The sequence below is a fragment of the Hyaena hyaena genome, unplaced genomic scaffold (genome assembly GCF_003009895.1).
Source record: "Hyaena hyaena isolate Hyena2069 unplaced genomic scaffold, ASM300989v1 scaffold_159, whole genome shotgun sequence".
NCBI classification, from domain to species: Eukaryota; Metazoa; Chordata; class Mammalia; order Carnivora; family Hyaenidae; genus Hyaena; species Hyaena hyaena.
Window position 1 is genome coordinate 2,708,144 of NW_024080791.1, and position 19,835 is coordinate 2,727,978.

General features: G+C 32.6%; 1 protein-coding gene across 1 annotated transcript in view; it reads right to left on the bottom strand.

Moving 5' to 3' along the window:
- The window catches only part of NCKAP1 (NCK associated protein 1), a 107,012-nt gene that overhangs the window by 46,833 nt on the left and 40,344 nt on the right, over positions 1 to 19,835 (bottom strand). The window contains exons 7-15 of the mRNA XM_039239633.1: positions 17,280 to 17,417; positions 16,048 to 16,096; positions 11,984 to 12,140; positions 8,543 to 8,599; positions 6,290 to 6,386; positions 5,773 to 5,879; positions 4,907 to 5,039; positions 2,269 to 2,350; positions 692 to 750 (exon numbers count right to left, since the gene is read on the bottom strand). Of these exons, the coding sequence (XP_039095564.1) occupies positions 692 to 750; positions 2,269 to 2,350; positions 4,907 to 5,039; positions 5,773 to 5,879; positions 6,290 to 6,386; positions 8,543 to 8,599; positions 11,984 to 12,140; positions 16,048 to 16,096; positions 17,280 to 17,417 (879 nt within the window). The remainder of the gene's footprint in view (positions 1 to 691; positions 751 to 2,268; positions 2,351 to 4,906; positions 5,040 to 5,772; positions 5,880 to 6,289; positions 6,387 to 8,542; positions 8,600 to 11,983; positions 12,141 to 16,047; positions 16,097 to 17,279; positions 17,418 to 19,835) is intronic.

Consider the following 19,835-nt stretch of genomic DNA (forward strand, 5'->3'; position numbering starts at 1 on the left):
ATTAGTCAGCCAAAAACATGGGGTAAATCTTGCCACTTGCAACAATATGCAATGGACCCCAAACGCAATTTGCTAAGTGAACTAAGTCAGAGAAAGACAAAGGCCAAATTAACTCAATTATATGTGGAATTTGAAAAAATAACAAAAAACAAAACCCCAAAACTGAACTCATAGATGGAGACAATGGACTGCTGGCTGCCAGAGATGGGGAGCCAAGTTAGGTACTACAGGTGAAAGTAACCAAAAAGTACAAACTTCCAGTTATAAAATAAGTAAGTTCTGGAGATGTCATGTACAGCAAGATGACTATATCAGCAATATCATATTGCATACTTGAAAGCTGCTAATAAAATAGATCTTAAAAGTTCTCATCATAAGAAAAAAACAATTTCTGACTATGTGTGTGTGGTGATGGATGTTAATTAGTTGCACTGTGGCGACAATTTTGCAATATGTACGGACATAATAATGTTGCAAACCTGAAACTAGTATAATGTTCTTTGTCAATTATCTTAATAAAAAAAATTGTTTCTTCTATGAGGTCAATTATCTTAATAAAAAAACGGTTTCTTTATGGTTACTCTTTTCAAGAGGTATACAACAGTAAATTTTTTTTCTAAGTAATGTTTTCATGTTAGCTAAAATATTCAATATCCAAACAGAAAACCAATGAAAATCAAGTTATTCTTACCTGTAACCTAAACCAATCTAACCTCATTCCTCTGAAATCAAATACTTCTCCATCTTCAACTACAATAGTAGAAAAAAGATTACAAAGCAAATTAATATTTTCAAATATATAAATACAGTTTTAAATTTAACATCAAGATAATTCAATTTATGGCCATATACACAAAAGAATTAAAAGCAGGGTCTTAAAGAGATCTTTGTAAACCCATGTTCCCAGTAGCATTAGTCACAATAGCCAAAAGGCAGAAGCAACCCAAATGTCCACCAACAGAGGAATAGATGAACAAAATGTGGCCTTCAAAAGGAAGGAAATTCTGACACATGCTTTAGTGTGGTTAAATCCTGAGGACATATGCTGTGAAGTAAGTCAGTGACAAAAAGACAAATACTGCATGATCCCACTTATGTAAAGGTACCTAGAGTAACCAAACTCATAGAAACAGAAAGTAGAATGTCAGATATCAGGGGTGAGGAAAATTAAGGAGTTGATATTTAATAGCTACAGAGATTCAGTTTTCAAGATGAAAACGCTCTGGAGATTGGTTGAGCAATTATGTGAATACACTTAACTCTATTAAACCGTACACTTAAAAAAACAAAAATAATTTAATAGCTAAAACAATGAAGTAATTCTCAAATCCTATAAAGTACGGATAGAAGGAGGGAGTTATGCTAAGAGAAGTGTAAAGTACAGACTTCTCTCCTAAACTCTTTTATCAGTGTGCTTACGTGGCAATTTTGAAGGAGCTAGAACAGAGCTTGAGGAATTCTGTAAACAAAAGCTTTGGACAGCATGGTGAAGTTCTTCAAAATAACTCTTTATAAACCAAATTATCACCAACAAACTTTACAACAGTTTTACTACTTAAGTGTGATAAAATACATTAATACATTAAGCTAAAATGTATTTATTACTCAGAAATTTTCAAAGTTTTGGATACCCTTTACTTAAAGATTATAAAACTAAAACAGAATATCAATCTGTTGGTAAAGTTTTCAAATAATGGAGAGGCAGTCTAGTATATGACATTAACTTTTGGGATTGACAGACCTGAACTTAATATTCCTATGGTACCGTTTAATAACTGTTAGAGCTTGGGCAACTCATGTTAAAAAAATGGAGAGGTTAACTCTCAAATCTTAAGTTTCCAAATCTACCAAATAAAAAGTATAAAGAACTTTTTTAAATTGATGTGGATTAAATAGGATAATATGTAAGTATGTGACACTTCTTTAAACATTTTATCAATGGTACATACTATTGATATAGGTGATTCTTGGACCACATATACAGTTCATTATGTTTCTTTGTTGTTGTTATTGTGTTATATTACAAAATGCCTTTTTTCCCCTGCTGAGTAATAAAATATTTTAAGCTATAATTCTCATTATTTTCATAAACATCACACACCCATTTTGGAAACTTTTGCTTCGCAGAGAACAAAGCTAAGACAAAAGAGAACAAATTAAATATGTTCAAAAATAAGTAAGTCTATAAAAATTAACTGTAAAATCCTCTCCTTGATCTAATTTGAAAACCTAATTCGAAGAAAATATGCTTTTATTTAAAAGATTTACCTTGTTTTACACTCAGGGAAGTCATAGTGTTAACAAAAGAAGACATGATGATCGATTCATCTTCAGGGCAAACAGAAAGATTCTGAAAAAAGAAACAAAAAATAATGTTAAAAACATCTAACTGGGGAAATCATTCATAAAGCCATCAACTGGTGAACAGATACACACGATGGTATACCCATACTATGGAATATTTTTCAGCCTTAAATGCAAATGAAATGTTGGCACCTACATTAACATGGACGAATCTAAAAAACATGCTAACTAAAGAAATAAAAAACAACAGATTATATAGTATACGATTCCATGTATATGAAATTTTTTGTTAAAAAGAATGCAAAAGTGACCAAAAGGAGATGAATGGTTGGCAGAGGTTTAGAGAGAGAATCAATTACAAGGTACAGAAGAAAACTTTTAAGTGTTGGAAACTTTCTCTGTCTTGACTGTAGTGGTAGTAATGTGAACATAGACAGTTGTTAAAATTCAAACTGTACACTGAAAATAGGTGTCTTTTGTTGAGTGTATTATATTTCAACAAAATTAGGACCAAAAATATCCCTTTCAAGCCAGCTAAAAAAATGAATAGCTTATAAAGTGCCTCTGAAGTTGATGATAAATAATACATTTTTCAATAAGTGAATGCTTAGCTCACAAATAGCATAATTTTCAAAACTTGCACAATGTGAATATACATAATTTCACTATGCTGTACACTTAAAAATGGTTAAAACAGAAAATGCGTATTTCACCACAAAAGACAAATTTAACATCTATTTCAATAAACTGTATTAACAGGTTAATCTTAGTTTTAAATTTAAATCTTACCAAATGGTTAGAAACACCATACATATACTTCACAACAGAAGAGGGTATAAAAAGCTCAGGCATTGGCATTAAAGCCTAAATTCAAATACTGGCTCAACTACTTATGAACCGTGTGATACTGAGCAAGTCATATAAAGTCTATTTTCTTCAACAAATAATGATAAGTATACCTACCCTCAGAAGATTGTTGTATAGATGTAATAAAATATCAATAAATCTGACAATTATTAATATTAGTATTATTGCTGCTACTAATAGTACTATAATTCTCGGAAAAAAAGACATTAATTTCCCTAGTATTGTTAAAATACAGTTGATGAAAAGACACCAAAAAATATGGAATGATTTAAAAATTTTAATGCTATAACACAAACCTGTAAATTCTATTAATAAATATCCAACCAGCCACAGCAAGTTTCAAATTGACATGAAACCAGGATTCTGGTTCACTTTTTAGATTCTGATAGCACAAAAGCCTCTAGTTTATCTGTTAAGTAATAACTATTAAAATAATGAGACAGCAAAGCAATAACATTCTAGAGATAAAATCAGCTTTTCTAGACCTTTTTTAATGGGCATTATAGACAGGAAGCATCTGACCTCCATCTAGTGGATAAAGGAAAAAATACAGCAGTTCAGGATAGTAACCTATTAGGTATATATATTTCAAGGTAAACAATTCCATGAACAATGTTTTCTCATTTATATTTTTTAGGTAGTTTTGAAAAAACAAATCAGGATTTCGGAGTATGGTTATATCTCTGAAAAACTAGTAGCTTTAGAAAAGTCTTTTTTTTTTTTTTTAGTTTATTTTCATTTATTTTGAGAGAGAGAGGGAAACAGAATCCCACGCAGGCTCCACACTGTCTGCACAGAGTCCTATCTGGGGCTCAAACTCACAAATACAAGATCATGACCTGAGCCAAAGTCAAGGGTCTGATGCTTAACCGAATGAACCACTCAGGCACCCCTACAATAATCTTAATACAAAGAGAATTCATGCTGTTTTTCCTTTATACTGTATATTAGGTTACAGTACCTTTTTAGACACCTTGATTTTACAAAATGAAGTAAAAAAAAAAACATTTTCTTTACAGTTACCCTATTTGGAATAAAAATAAATCTATATTAAGATGAAAAAGAATAAATAAATTATGGAAAGCAAAAAATAAAAGACTAAAAATCAATACAGGAAAACCCAAAGTGAAAATAAAATCAGGACATTTAATCCTATTAGGAAATCTAGATGAATTTTGTTTTAAAAATCTAGTCACCTAACATACTATGTTAAAAAATTTAACTTTTACGTTTTCTCTAACAAATAACTGACACTTGGTTATCAATTATAAAGTCTCTATCATCTCTTCTTTATGTGGCCATAGCCACTGTCCAAGTTCAGGCTCTTATCAGCTCTCTTCTAATCTCTCTGCCCCCTCCCTTGGCCCCCCGCAATCCATCATCCATGATGAGCCCAAGTGATCTAACTAATAAGTCTGATTTATGACTAACCTCCTCTATTGCAAGGCCCTCTATAATTTGGTTACTCTACACCAACCTCCACACACCAAATAAAGAATGATTCTTTGCATTGTGTTCAATCTGAGCTTTGTACACACTTAAGCATTAACACCTAGTAACTTGACTACAAGTAAGTGTTTTCTCCCCTCTAGGCGATGATTCCTTTTGACAATATACGACAATGACTTATTTACATTTGTATCTATCACTTAGCACTAGATTATACTGAGCAAACAAATTAGTTACTAGAAAGGAGGGAAAGAAGGAAGGGAGAATAACATCAGACAGTTTTTACCTGCACAAGTTCATTGAGAACAACAGCATCAAAGCCAGATAGGTACTGCACATAATACCTCTGCATTACAGGTCCATATTTCCTTACATGTGCTCTAAGCTCTTCCATGTAAAATATTAATTCAGCAATGTGCCTTTATAAAAAATTCAAGAAAAGTTATTTCAAAAAAAATTCACCATTAAGGAAAATATAAAAAGCATCTGATATTACTACTAAAGTTGTTTTTCTTAGAAAAAGCACTGTTAAGTATCATTTTATGTCACTCCCTTTCTAAAGACATTCTCATGACATACAACAAAAATTAAAAAACAGCTATGACTAAAAACTTGACAAAGGAAAACCCAAAATGAAAATAAAATTAGAGTATCTCATAAATTACCTCATTAAAAAAAATCACAAATGAAGGAGGATTAGAGGATTAGGAAGAAATAAGATTTTTCTGTAAGCCCTTATTTCTCTGCTTCATTTATCTAATTTCTATTGAAGGACTGTGTACTAAAATGATAAAGACATTTCAAATAATATACTTGGTTCATAAAGGTTCTTATTTAAATTTTTGTGTAGTGACTCATTTTAAAAATTGAATTCCAAAGAAAATAATACGACTGGTTATAGTAAGAAAACAAATAAGAACTTAATGACCATCTATGGTAGTAGGAAACATTACAAGCCCTAATATTAAGCTAAAGTTGATTCTGCATTCTAATTCATATCATCTAATGATATATTACAAATATCGCTTTATTATAAACTGTGAAAAGCCCTAAAAAAGGCTTTTCAAAAGAATTTAACTACAGTGTTCCTAAATTCCACATCCCATACATCAAAACATTCTAAAAATAACTCTTTAAATGTTGCTAACTTACTTATCTATAAAGTCATCTGCACTCTTCTTTGGCATGTTATCTGCATGACGAAGTAACCAGATAATTTCATCACGGGCAAAGGATAATGCCATGAAAACAAAAAGTGCCTAATTAAAAAAAGATAAATAACATTGCTTATTCTGATGCCAAGATTATAAACAAAACCTATTCATAATCTTTGACTAAGTGAGAATCACTGGCAAGAACTGATAATGTCAAGTTCAAAAGACAAAAATGAGAACACAGAAAAAAACTTGGAGACAGGTATCAAGGGAAGTACAAATTTAAGCATGAAGTACGAAAAATGCAGGAAGGTGTGATGTATAAATGTCAAGTAAGCAAATTCATTCTCAGTTAAATATAAATTTTAGTAGAGTTTTCCAGAAGAATTTTTTAAATTTTAATTGGCACACCTATAGTTGAACTAAGAATTAAATCAAATTTTAAATTTCACACAGCATTTTTTTAAATTTTAATATGGTACACCTATAGTTGAAATAAGAATTAAGTCAATTACCTTAGGACCTAGCAAGCCAGGTTGATCAGAGAGGACGGTAGCCAATTCTTTCAGCGCAGATCTTAAAAATTTGCGTCTTTCTCTGTGCATTGAACCACTATAGGGAAAGACATTATAATTTATCTGTTTCTACTAAAGTCATTATTGGCAATTAAATAACTTACCATTTCAGGTTAATTTGCAAAGATTTTTTAGGAAGCACAAGCTCCTAAAGTATCTTCCATGTTTATGTCATGTCATTAAATGACATACATGTTCTTCAATTTCCAATCTTATGTTTATCCTTGCCCTCCCTGTACTGTTTTTATAACCAGGTTTATTCTGTTATTCTCCACCTATCAACATCCTAAACTCCAAGACCAATCCTTCAAAAAACATTCCCGATATCCAAATGTCCATTTTTGAATAATTTCTGCAACTTTAATACCATTTAGCCTAGCACTTTATAAACTGTACTGTGAAATCCTTGAAAGCAAGCAATGTTTCACTGCATACATTTTGTCACTCCCACAAAAAAATCAAGAACACAATAAATATCTGATTAATTATACCCTAGTTTATTAAGTATATTCTTATTAAATATATAAGACTGACTAAACAAGAGCTATATACAATAAAGATATTAGGATGCGATCATTTGGCAATCTTGTTCAAAAACAGAAAGATGAGGATAATCATAAATATTCATTAGTATTTTTAAAATAAAATGCAAATCTAAAAGAATTACTCTCATACTGATGTGGGAAAAAAAAAAATCACAGAATGTTCTAAGTATTCCAACTTCTCACACTATGCAAAATATACACTGTCCCAACAAAGTTTTAAAATTTTGATAGGTGTAAAATTTTACCTTCTGCCCACCCCCCCCACGTGTGTGTGTGTGTGTGTGTGTGTGTGTGTGTACATACACACCCCTCCTACTTTCACAGCCTCTCATCTATGAAACATGGATGATGACACCTCCCTCAAAAGATACATCTTTCATAACGCCTGACACATAGTATTTTCACAATGTTAGGCTAATTCCAAAGACAAGCTCTTTTTTATCTTATAATAATAAAGTCATCTAATACAGTTTCTAAGAAAAAGGCAATGTTATTTTGACTATTGTATTACACAGAGTTGCTGCAAGGAGTCTGTGGTGTTATTAATACTAACAGAAAATGTCTATAAAGTACTATGTTTGGCACAAAGTAATGAGGAATTCCTCTGAGGAATTCCTACTGCTTACTACTTATAATTACTTTATATAATAAAGGGGGCAAATGCCTTACCTTTAAGAGTTTCATAGAAGATAGCTACGAATCATATGTGCCTATAATAGATTCTATCCCATGAAGAAGTGATAATCATTTGTATTTCTGTATGTGTCAAGAAAGGAATGCTAACACGCTTCAAAATGTTATTGGTACTAGAAAATAACTTTTTAAATAATATAAGCATTTCATTCCAGTGGAAAAATATTCATGAGGAAATGATATGGCACTGACAGCAACGAATAAAGATGATTTAAATTCCTAATATCCATCCTATAGCCTAAACCTAAATTCTAAAACTTCTTGTGGTTTTTATATTTTCGTCAATGGCAGTAGTACTTTATATACTCTCTCTGCCTTATAGAAATACAGATGGATCAGATAATATTACTTCTATACTACCTAGGCTCAGTAGAGAAAATATTTTATATAAGTATACATATATGTAACAAGTAAATTGAATTATCAAATTATTTATAATTATTTCATGAGAAAAATAGTTGTTCAAAGATCTTAAATATGCTAATTTTTGTTATTCTACACACTTACTAATATAAAATATTTATTACAATTAGTTAATATTGTAAAAGGCATTAGTTAAAGGCATAAGGATAACATACTTTGAAAAGCAAATACTATCTGGGAAAGAATAAAGATGTATCTATTTCCATGAAGTAGTACAAAAATCATTACAACTTGAAAGTATTGACATGAAAGCACAGTGATGGTAAAAGACTTGAATCATACCTAAAATAAAAGACCTTTGTATGATACTTGCTTAGAGCATTTTTATCAACACTTCAAAAATATTTCATATCTGGCTGTACTAACTTGAAGGTTACTAAATACTGAGGATATATATTTATTTCTCAATGATTCAAAGTTCCCCAATTCTATCCCATCTTGCACACCATTAATATGCAATATGTGAACAAAATTATGATTTAAGACAGAAATTCTTCTTGATTACAAGTTCCACAAAGACAGAACTACTTACGCATGTGACACAGCTGCCTCTTTGCATTCTCTTATGTCATTAATACGCTTATTATAGCTATGTGCAAAGAAAAAAATTAGATCCTTGTTAATTTTAATTTCATCAATAACAGACAAAATGAGTTAGCCAAATACTAAAAGTCAATTAAAAATGGCTATTGGCAACAAGAAAAACCAGTGCTCAAACTAGAAATGCATGGAACAAGTCCACCCACCACTTTTCCTAACACCTTACAGGAACCCAGTCAAGTCTTCTTAGAAAAACAGATCTCATATTATATTAAATCTAACAATAAAATTCAGGCTCACAATGTAGATCTTTGATTAAATATAACTCATTAAGTCCCCAAAGAAACACTAAAATTGTACCTCCAATGATATTAACTGTGGTCTCCAAAACTCTAAAGTAATAACAAAGCTACTACTAATTTTTATGCTATCTGATAAAAAAAAATTCTACAAGGATATATACTAGGAAGTAACACTAGTGAATGTTTGGAATTAGGCGTTTTATGGTAGAAAAAAACGGGCAGGAAAGTATAAGACTACTTTAAATTAAAAGCAACAGGACACCGGGTGCCTGGGTGGCTCAGTCAGACAAGCGTCCAAGTTTGGCTCAGGTCATAATCTTGCAGTCATGAGTTTAAGCCCCACACACACAGTATGGAGCCTCCTTTGAAGCCTCTGTCTCCCTCTCTCTACCCCTCCTGTGCACATGCGTGCTCTCTCTCTCAAAATAAACAAACATTAAAAAAAATTTAAAAAAAAGAAAGGCACTATCATCAAAAAGTTTAGGGGTGCCTGGGTGGCTGAGTCAGTTAAGCGCCCAACTTCGGCTCAGGTCATGATCTCACAGTCCGTGGGTTTGAGCCCTACATCGGGCTCTGTGCTGATGGCTCAGAGCTTGGAGCCTGCTTCAGATTCTGTCTCCCTCTCTCTCTGCCCCTCTCCCACTCACTCTCTTGTCTCAGTCTCTCAAAATAAAGGACATAATAAAAAAATTTTTTTAAAGAAAAAAGTTTAAAGGTAACATGTAAAAAGAAGAGCTAATAAATGTTATTTTCATAAATACTAGATGCAAAAACTCAAAATTCCTAAAATGTTAAAGAAAAATTATCTTCTTGACAACCTGGATAAGACCACTTATACGAAGAACTCCCAACTTCTAAATTAAGTACTCTAAGATTTATGTGTTCTTTGAGCAAATGTCTAAAATACACTAAATCTGTAATCACTGCCCTTCAAAATTAATAAGTCTTTATACTTACAATCTAACCTGTACCTACTATAAATCATATTTTCAATTGATAACTCATGACTTAATAAACTAAAACTTCTCAACTTTAAATATAAAGATTCTTAATGGTAAATTCATTCTTAGCAAAGGGTAATGAAAAAAAAAGCGTAACAAAGACAATTGGTGGGGTGCATGGGTGTCTCAGTCATTTAAGTGTCTGACTTCAGCTCAGGTCATTATGTTGCGGTTCATGGGTTGCAGCCCACATTGGGCCCTATATACTGACAGCTCAAAGCCTGAAGCCTGCTTCAGATTTTACGTCTCCTTCATTCTCTACCCCCACCCCACAATCTGTCTCTATCTCAAAACTAAATATATATTAAAAAAAATTTTAAAAAGATAACTGGTCTCATGGTGTCATTCAACTTATGTATACCATATATAAAATAAGCTCACTCAATATATAGACTATCTGGTTCTAAATGTTACATATATTTATATATGATTCCACAGGGAAGCTATCAATATGCTAAGATATAATACACATTCCTTAATTTTCCACCTGAACCAATTAGAAAATGACAATTAGAAAATGAAAGTAAATCAGAAAGTATCCCATCTGATGTAAGATACTTCCAAGTACTCCAGCATCTAAAATAAAAGCCAAATAAGATCTGGAAAGTACATAGGGCACTAGTTCTCATATTATGCCTGAGATGCTACCAGCATGAGAATCTCAGAAACATCAATGGTGACAGAAACCAGAACAGGTCATCTGAGAAGGGGACTGGAAGTTGGGAGACCAGGGTTGGCAGTACTGACCAAAAACAAGCACAAGACAATTTTCTGGGGATAATGAAAATGTTCTATATCTTGATCTAAAGTGGTCATCTAGAGTATTCAATGTATACAAAGTTACTAAGATAACACACGTAAAATTTATGCACTTTTCTGTCTGTAAATTCTACTTCAAAAATACTAGGGAGGAGTGCCTGAGTGGCTCAGGAGTGCCTGAGCTGTCAGCACAGAGCCCAGAGCCTGCTTCAGATTCTGTATCTCCCTCTCTCTCTGACCCTCCCCTGCTCACACTGTCTCTGTTTCTCTCTCTCTCTCTCAGAAATAAATAAAACATTAAAAAAATACTAAGGAGAAAAAGAGCAGATTCTTTTAACCTCTCCAAGATACAGAAATAGGAAATACAAGTTAGGGATGATGTCCAATAATGTGGATTTTAATACACATCCCAGAGTAATTTTTATGCAGACTAAAGTTTGAGGCTTAAGTTGGTAGTGTTAAACATATATTTATTTTTTAATAACTAAGAGATGTTTTATCCCAATTTCCTCAAGACTTTTAAGTAGGTTTCATGCCCATCATGGAGTCCAACATGGGGCCTGAACTCACAACCCTGAGATCAAGACCTGAGTTGAGATTAATGGCTGGACACTCAACCAACTGAGTCACCCAGGCACCCTGTATGAAAACATTTCTATATTGGATATGAAATAAATGTTGGGAAACTTCATTTCTATCTGAAACTAACAAGCTAAACATAATTATTTGACACTTTCAGGTACAGGGGATCCCAGAATATTTTAGATGCTCCCAAAAGATTTCAAAACTGCTACCAAGTCTGAGGCCAACCTGTCTTCTATATACTGCCTACAGAACCTCATATGGAAAGAAATGCAGGCATTAAAAATTTCAAGGAAACAAATTTGTAAGAACTGTTTGCTTTCCAGGGAATGAATGTAAGTGAGTCACTTGGAATAACTTATTAAAAGGAAACATGATTTCTTATGTCCAGTGGTCTGACTTCTGTAATTTAATGAAGCTCTTCTGACTGATCCACATACTTTTCAATAGCACTTCTAAAAATTTCAAAACTCTAAAATGTATATGGTTCTTTTAGCAATGTGTACATCTAAACCTGCATCATGATTTGCAAAAGAGGACACATCTTCTTTATCCTAGAATGTAAGTTTTAAAAGGGGAGAAACACTAGATACTTCAGTCTGTGAAGTTACATATAAAATACTGAAAATACCCTATCAGGATGACCGTTAAGGAAGAAACTTACTGTGGCCAGTAAGAGGGTACAGGCAATATCTTCTTGTAGACATGACCCTTCTCTATCCCCAAACTTCAATAAAAATAATCCACTCACTACCTTTCTCCAAAAAAAGACAAATGAAAATGCCATACCCTCGTATGTTTACAAATAAGTCTTCTGCAGCTTTGTGAATGTGGAAAACTTCATCCCGAAAGAGAGAGAGGCAAGAGCTACTTTGAAGAGCTAGCTTCCAAAGGTTCAGTGCCGTCGCATCAGTATTTAGAATCCCATGGCACAAAATGAAGCCAACTTAAAAAAAAAAAAATACAAATATAAAAGTATTCCAAAATTAAATTCTTTCCGTTACAAAGTGGCTTTCAAAAATTTCAGAAACATAAAATTGAGTTTTTTTAAGTGACAGTTAATAACTCATACACACAAGATGGCAACAAATTTTCTATCAATAATTTTCTGTATTCTGCAAAATCAGTTCTTTGAATCCACACTGATGAGAAAAAGTGATGCTTCTAGGTTGTGAAAGAAGTCATTTTAATAAATGAGTAAAAGACATTTTCAAAAATCTTCATAAAATATTTTAACCTAGAAATCAGAAGTTAAACTAATCAAAACATAATATACTTATCATAAATGTTACAATAAATGAAAAATAAGGCTAATCTACTTTTCTAAATCACCAGAAGAAATGTATCTCACATTTTCATAGCAATATATAGATTACTAAATAAGCTTTCACATATATTATCTCACAGGATTCTTTGGAGTAGATAAAATAGATGGTATCCTTCTTTTACAGTGGAAGAAATAAAGGTTCAATGACTTCCTCAAGTTAAACTATTAACTATTTGAGCTAGATTTAACCTCAAGTATTTACCTTAAAAGCCTAATGTTCTTTCAATATATTATGCTGCTCTCTTACAAAAATTCATATATCTCTTTCATCTTTTATTATCTACTTTTGAAATTCTATACAAATGTAAAATCCTGTATATTTGTTGATGTCCTCTCTAGCCCTCTCCACTAGGTCACAAAACCTCATCTGTCATTCATTCAACATTTACTCAGTACCTATTATACACAAGGTACTATACTGGGTCAGTTACAAACCAATCCTACTTCTGTGAGATTTCCCTAGGATTCTCAGTAGTCATTCCCCGCTTTAAACTCCTGAATCACTAACATATAACTTGTCATTTATCTTTTTATTCTTAGCTCAACCTTCTTTAACAGGACACTACACAAGCAAGTTAACTTTTTAAGTTAAGTAGGCATATACTGTGGAATCATATACAGAAGCATATTTAACTTTCTTAAATACCCTGAAACATAAAAATGTTTCTCATGCAACAGGACCCCTAAACACAGCCAACTATATGATCTGGTACACAACCAGAGAAACAAAATACATGCATGGAAACTTAAAGAATCTTCAAGAGAAACTGTTTGTAAAAGATTCTTATCTTATATAATGGCTTTTTACTCTAAACCCGAGTAAAAAGAGATTTCACTAAGTGTCTAATACCTCATTGAATACTTAGAGTCACAAAATTGCTGCAGATAATAAAATGTTTCTCTAAAAATATTAGCAGTTATATTATGGGTTACCATATATTTCATTAAGATATGGATTACCTTATGAATTAAAATATTTTCATTTATTCACGACAGAATAAAAGGCAAATTAATTTAAAATAGACTGCCCAAGATTAGGATAATTATTAATTAAATCACATATTAATTTCCTTTCCCCACCAAGATCCCAAAAGGACAGAAAAAAATTTTAATTTTTTTAAGCCACAAAAATGTTAGAAAACAGGATAAAAGACCAATACTAAGAATGAAACCATTTGCAACTATGTGGATGGAACGAGAGGGTATTATGCTAAGCGAAATTAGAGAAGGACAAGTATCATATGACTTCACACATATATGGAATTTAAGATACAAAACAGATGAACATAAGGGAAGGGAAGCAAAAATTATATAAACAGGGAGGGGGACAAAACATAAGAGACTCTCAAACACAAGAACAAACTGAGGGTTGCTGGAGGGGTTTTTGGTAGGGAGATGGACTAAATGGGCAAGGGGCATTAAGGAGGACACTTGTTGGGAGGAGCACTGGGTGTTATATGTAGGGGATGAATCACTGGATTCTACTCCTGATATCATTATTGCACTATATGCTAACTAACGTGGATATGAAAGAAAGAAAGAAAGAAAGAAAGAAACAAAGAAAGAAAGAAAGAACGAAAGAAAGACAGACGACAGACCAATACTAGACTAGAAAGTTGGGAAAAATCTTTAGGTAGAACTCGACTATCAATTTAAAGAGTCAGGAATTAGTAATCCAAAACTCCAGAGATGAAAAGAGATCTTTCCCAAGGAGTCCTCTGAGTCCAACCAACAGAGCAAGAATAGACCATGAAAAGAACATCAGGGTATGTTATTTTATAAATTGCATTCTAAATAGCTGGGTCTTCAACATTTCAGACTCTCAGTAACTCTCGGCCCCAGGCTATAATCTATACCAGTGATCCTCAAACTTTAGCTTGCATCAGAACTACTGGAAAGTCTTATTAAATCAGATAGCTAGGATCCATTCAGTTTCTAACTGAATAGGTCTAGGATGAAGATCAAGATTCTACGTATCTAATAAGTTCCTAGGTAATGCTGCTGATCCAGGGACCACACTTCAAACTAATCTAGAGCAAAGCACTAAAGAAAGTAGACCATCGTCTACAGAAAAGTCCTACTATGGGTCTTAGGGCCAAAAAGACAAGTGCAGAATTTAAGGTAATTCTTAACTTCTATATTAACTCTACTCAAGGCTCAAACACATGAAAACAGCAAACCTCAGAGTAAACCTTCCTTACTTGGCCAACTGTGGTTATCCCAAATCTGCCTTCTCTATGTCCCTGTATTTTCTCTTAGGGTAGCCTGCCTTCTGACCCACCTCCATCATGCAGGGCCCTGCAATCAGCATTCCTAAAGACTAGGGGAACTAGTGCTATTAACCCTAGAGCTCATCATGCTACCTAATCACCACTGTTCTACAGCCAAACTTCCATAAACATGAACAACCAAGGATCACGATACATTTATACAAAATTAATACTTTGGAAGCTGTGTTTTGATCAAGTAAGAGACTAAGGAATGAAAAAGCTTAACTATCGTTACAGAATAAAATAGAATACCACAAAAATGATGTAAAATATATAATTAATAAAAATGGCGAAGGACAGGGAGTATGTGCTAAATCCCTCCTCTTTCATACTAGTAACAGTGCTATTCAAAGTGCCAGGGCATAATGACATTAAGTAGAAAAACTAAAGATTAAGTAGAAAAACTAACAGTATTTAGAAACTCTCATAAAAATTTGACATTGATTTATGAATAGAAACCTAAAAATAATCTGTTAAACTGAATTTAATAATTAAAAATGTGGGCTTTTGCATCTTTATTACTTTATTTCTGGTAATTCTAGTAATTCACTTTCTTTGAATTTTATAGAAGTATTAATGCAAAAAAAATTTTTTTAAACTGGTCCTTCACTACAGTTTGAAACGTACTATAATAAGTTAATATATAAATCTTAAATAAAGGTTAATAAACCAAGAAACAAGACCTATAAGAACTAAAAAACACAAACTGCTCATAATTATTCCCATATGCCACTGGACCGGGAGGTGGCAGAAGTAATTGTATTATAGTAATTATCATTCTACATTATACCTATATGTTACTGTGTCTATTTCCCCTAGAGTTTGTGAACGTCCCAGGAGCACAACTAGTAATTTCATCCTCCATGCATTTAACTGCCAACCATGAGTCACTATTATACATACTGAAGTAAATTAAAACCGAAAACATTAACTGAATAAACATGACATTTTAAAAAAATCAAAAACAAAACAAAAATGTAGTTCTGACAATTATATTGAGAGGCAATATAATGTACCTTGAGCCTTGGCAATAGCCTGGGTTGTCATTTTGTCTTTGTCACTGATTAGTTACATAGCCTAAGCTTTAGATTCCTCATCTATAAAACAGACTATTCAGACAGGGTCAGTATGAGAAGTGAATGAGGAGAAAGCTTATTAGGACAGTGCTTGGCACAGAAGTAACCGAGGTTATCTGTTATTTTTCTCTAAAACTTAAAACCTGAGAGATAATTACAAAACTAACTTATTTTACTTACAGATAATCCATTTTTCCATTGCATCCAAAGAGAGATATTCACAAGGCATCTTAAAAAGAGAATATATATACTTGTGATTAGAAGAAATTCTAAAATAACAAATCCTACACTAAGTCACTCTCTTTCTTTTCCTCCTAAAAATTCTTACTACTCAATTCTTGGCTCAAATACCACCATGACGTATTTAAAAAGCTGGATGAAAGTTTTAGAACCTATTATTGAAACTTGCAGTCCATAAAGGACAATGAGAGCTGTCTCTTTAACATTTATACTCCCTGAAATCTCAATTAAAATAAGACTGTTGCTAAACTGTCTTCAATCTGATAAATGACAACTTGTAAATGTCCCAAGTCTATTTCAGAGTTTGTAGTATGTCAAAGGATAATATTTAATCAATTTAAAAAAGATTCATGTACATGGATACTCTCTGTCTCACCCCAATCAGTAGTTATGTGTGTGTATTTTCCATCTGTACATCTATTTTTAGTTTATTTTTACATATACAGAGAAGAGATTGAAAATAGTTGACCATTGAACAACAGGAGGTTAGGAATGCCAATACCCTTCCCCCCTCCCCCAGCTGAAAATTTGCATAACACACTTGACTCCCCAAAATTTAAATAGCTTACTGGTGACCGTAAGCCTTACCAATGACAAAGTCAATTAATATATATTTTTTATGTTACACATATTATATAATGTATTCGTTACACATATTATATAATGTATTCTTACAACAAAGTAAACTAGAGAAAATACTAAGAAAATCTCAAGAGAAAATACATTTACAACACAATACTGTATTCATCCAAAAAAAAAAAAAAAAAAAAAAAACCATGTTTAAGTGAACCCACACAGTTCCAACCTACGTTGTTCAAGGGTCAACTGTACAAAACAATGTAATGATTTTCTCTAGTTGGTGAAGATTTAAGGTGATTTTTGTTTCCTTCTTTACAATTTTCTGCATTTTCCAAATCTTCTACTATAACATAACAAAACGTTTAAATTTTAAAAGAAAATACTTAAATTACTAATTGTATTAACTGAGCATCAGAAACTTAGAAATAAAAAAAACTCAACAGCACAACTTAATTACTGAACATTTTACAATAAACTTCACTGATAGGCTAACATCAATTGGAAGAAAAACCACAACACTACTGCATTAACTGATATTTTTTTTTAAATCAACTTTACTATTTTTATTCAAAAAGGGAAAAATATAACCATACGGTGTCAGACTGTGCAGGATTAAGCATTGTACTGGGTGCACTGATAAGACTCAAGAGTTGGGCATTTCTCCACTGGTCAGCTGAAAGATTCCTTCGAGGATATACCATCTGAAGAGAAATTAGTGCATCTGAAAGAGACTAATTAAAATAGGAAAAAAGGAAGTTGAGGAATATTTTTTTTCCTTTTTAAGTTTCAGCTACAACTGCTGTGTGTTTCTAATGGTACCATCCTAAAACAGCTACAAGCCTAATTACAACTATGCTCCTATGATATCTACAGCGGTTCTGGCTACTACTGGCCAGTAGTAGTCTGGCTACTGCTCTAGAATTTTTTTTAATTTCATAAAAATACATAGATTCTGCATTCCTGGGCAAGGGGGAATCATGTTACTTCCTTAAAAGTTACAATGTTGGGCAATCTTGGGATCTTTATTTCAAAAGGGGTAGTAAGCACATTCTTTAGTGTTATCATTTTCTACTCTAATAGTTCTTTGAAAGAACAGGAGGGTTATATAACTGTTAATAGAGTTCAACATATTTCATATTACTCCAAAGAATTCTTTCTTAAAAAATGTGCTCTATCTTAATAAATTACTTAACTTCTATTTGTCATTTGGTCTGTTAATTATAGCTTTATCATGAAGGTATTTAAGGTTTCTTCTCATTGGCTTCTTACTTGCTTTTTTAACTATCCTTTGCTATTCATCTTTGCTTCCTAGAATCTCTGTACAAGAGTGAACACCTGATTGCACATAAATTACCATGGAATTTGTTCAGAAACCAGAATCCAGAGTTCTACCTGAATTCTTAGTAACCTTAGTGAAATTCAGGGAACCAGAACCTCTGGGAGTAGACCCCAGGAATTTGTATTTTTATTATATTCTACCAAGCGATTATGAATGTTTTTAAAATTAATTTTAAAAAACCTTAGCAAATACAGGACAGACTTTCTACCTAAACTGGAGATATCACGGAACATCAGAAAAATTGTAATTAGGAAATAAAGGGTCTAATCCAAATGGACAGTTCTCCTGAAGTAATTATTAATAGACTCATAAATGCAAATGACCATAGAGAACTTAAAAAAACATGCAACAGGCTTGAAGGAAATTTTCATCACCTAAGTGGGAAAAGTACCAAATCTCAATCGGCTAAATAAAAACAAGGCTGTATGTGACTGGCAAAAAGTCAGAAATGAATCCACAGAGAAAACAGAGAGGAGTAGGGAAGACAGTTCTAGGCGAGGAAAAAGCAATACCAAAATCGGAGACAAATGACTAGGATATGCTCAGCACTCTGAGGAATCCTGACTCTTCCATCTACAATGCTGATTTTTACTTCAAAACTGATGCCATCCACTAGCCTCTTTCAAACTAATGATCCAACTAACTTCAAAACATTAAACCTATATAAATTTGTGGGTATAATACAGCTAAGTAAAGAAATTAAATTGCAAACACATCTGTAAATGCATCTTCAGAAGTTTTACTGGAGTAAAAAAATCGAAGGAAACTTCTTGGTGTTAACTGTAGGTCAGAAAAAAAAGCACAGATTTATACAAAATAGTATATTATTAAAATGTTTAACTCTCATGATTCAAACAGAATGAAGCAAGATTCTAAAATCTTTGGATTTAGCTCTGGTTTTGCCCCTACTGCTGCTAAATGACTTCTTGTGTCACTTCTCCAACCTTAAATTTTTATCTGTAATGAGGATGTATGAGATACCTATAAATTTCCTTGATGTACTTATGAACTATGGTTCTTTGAATCAGCCCTACTGCAGAGAACTATAATGGCAAGACCCCCTTGAGCCAAAATTGTTTCATTAAAACTACTTTTGTAATACATTGTAAAAAACAGACATTCAAAATTATTTTCACAAAACTCTTGTAATTCTTTTCTTAATAAGAAGCTTTATTAATAACATAGTTAAAATTCATCAAATAGTATGTATCTAAATACTTTTTATGAAGTAACTTGTTTAACCATCATAACATCCATATGAGGTAGATACTATTACTCCATTTTTACAGATAAGAAAACAGATACAGCAAAGCTGGTTAAGTAACTTGCCCAATATTACATACTTAGTAATTGGCAGAGTTGGGATTAGAACCCAGGTAGTCTGGTGTCAAAGCAGACATTCCCAAATACTAAACTTCACTACCTCTATATTGTATACTGAATCTAAAAACTATCATGGGGTTGCCTGGGTGGCTCAGTCAGTTAAGCATCCGACTCCTGATTTCAGCTCAGGTCATGATCTCCCTTCTCTCCCTTGCTCTTCTATCTCTCTCTCAAAATAAATAAAATAAACTTTAAAAATAAACTTAAAAAAATAAAAATAAAACTATAGTGGATCAATATATTCCTGAGTCTCCACATATTATTTGGAATCTAACTAATGAGTTCTCTGGTTCACAATTAGTTAACACCATACAGGGGGCACCTGGGTGGCTCAGTGGGTTCAGCATCCAACTTTAGCTCAGGTCATGATCTCACAGTTCATGAGTTCCAGCCCTGTATCGGGCTCTGTGCTGACAGCTCAGAACCT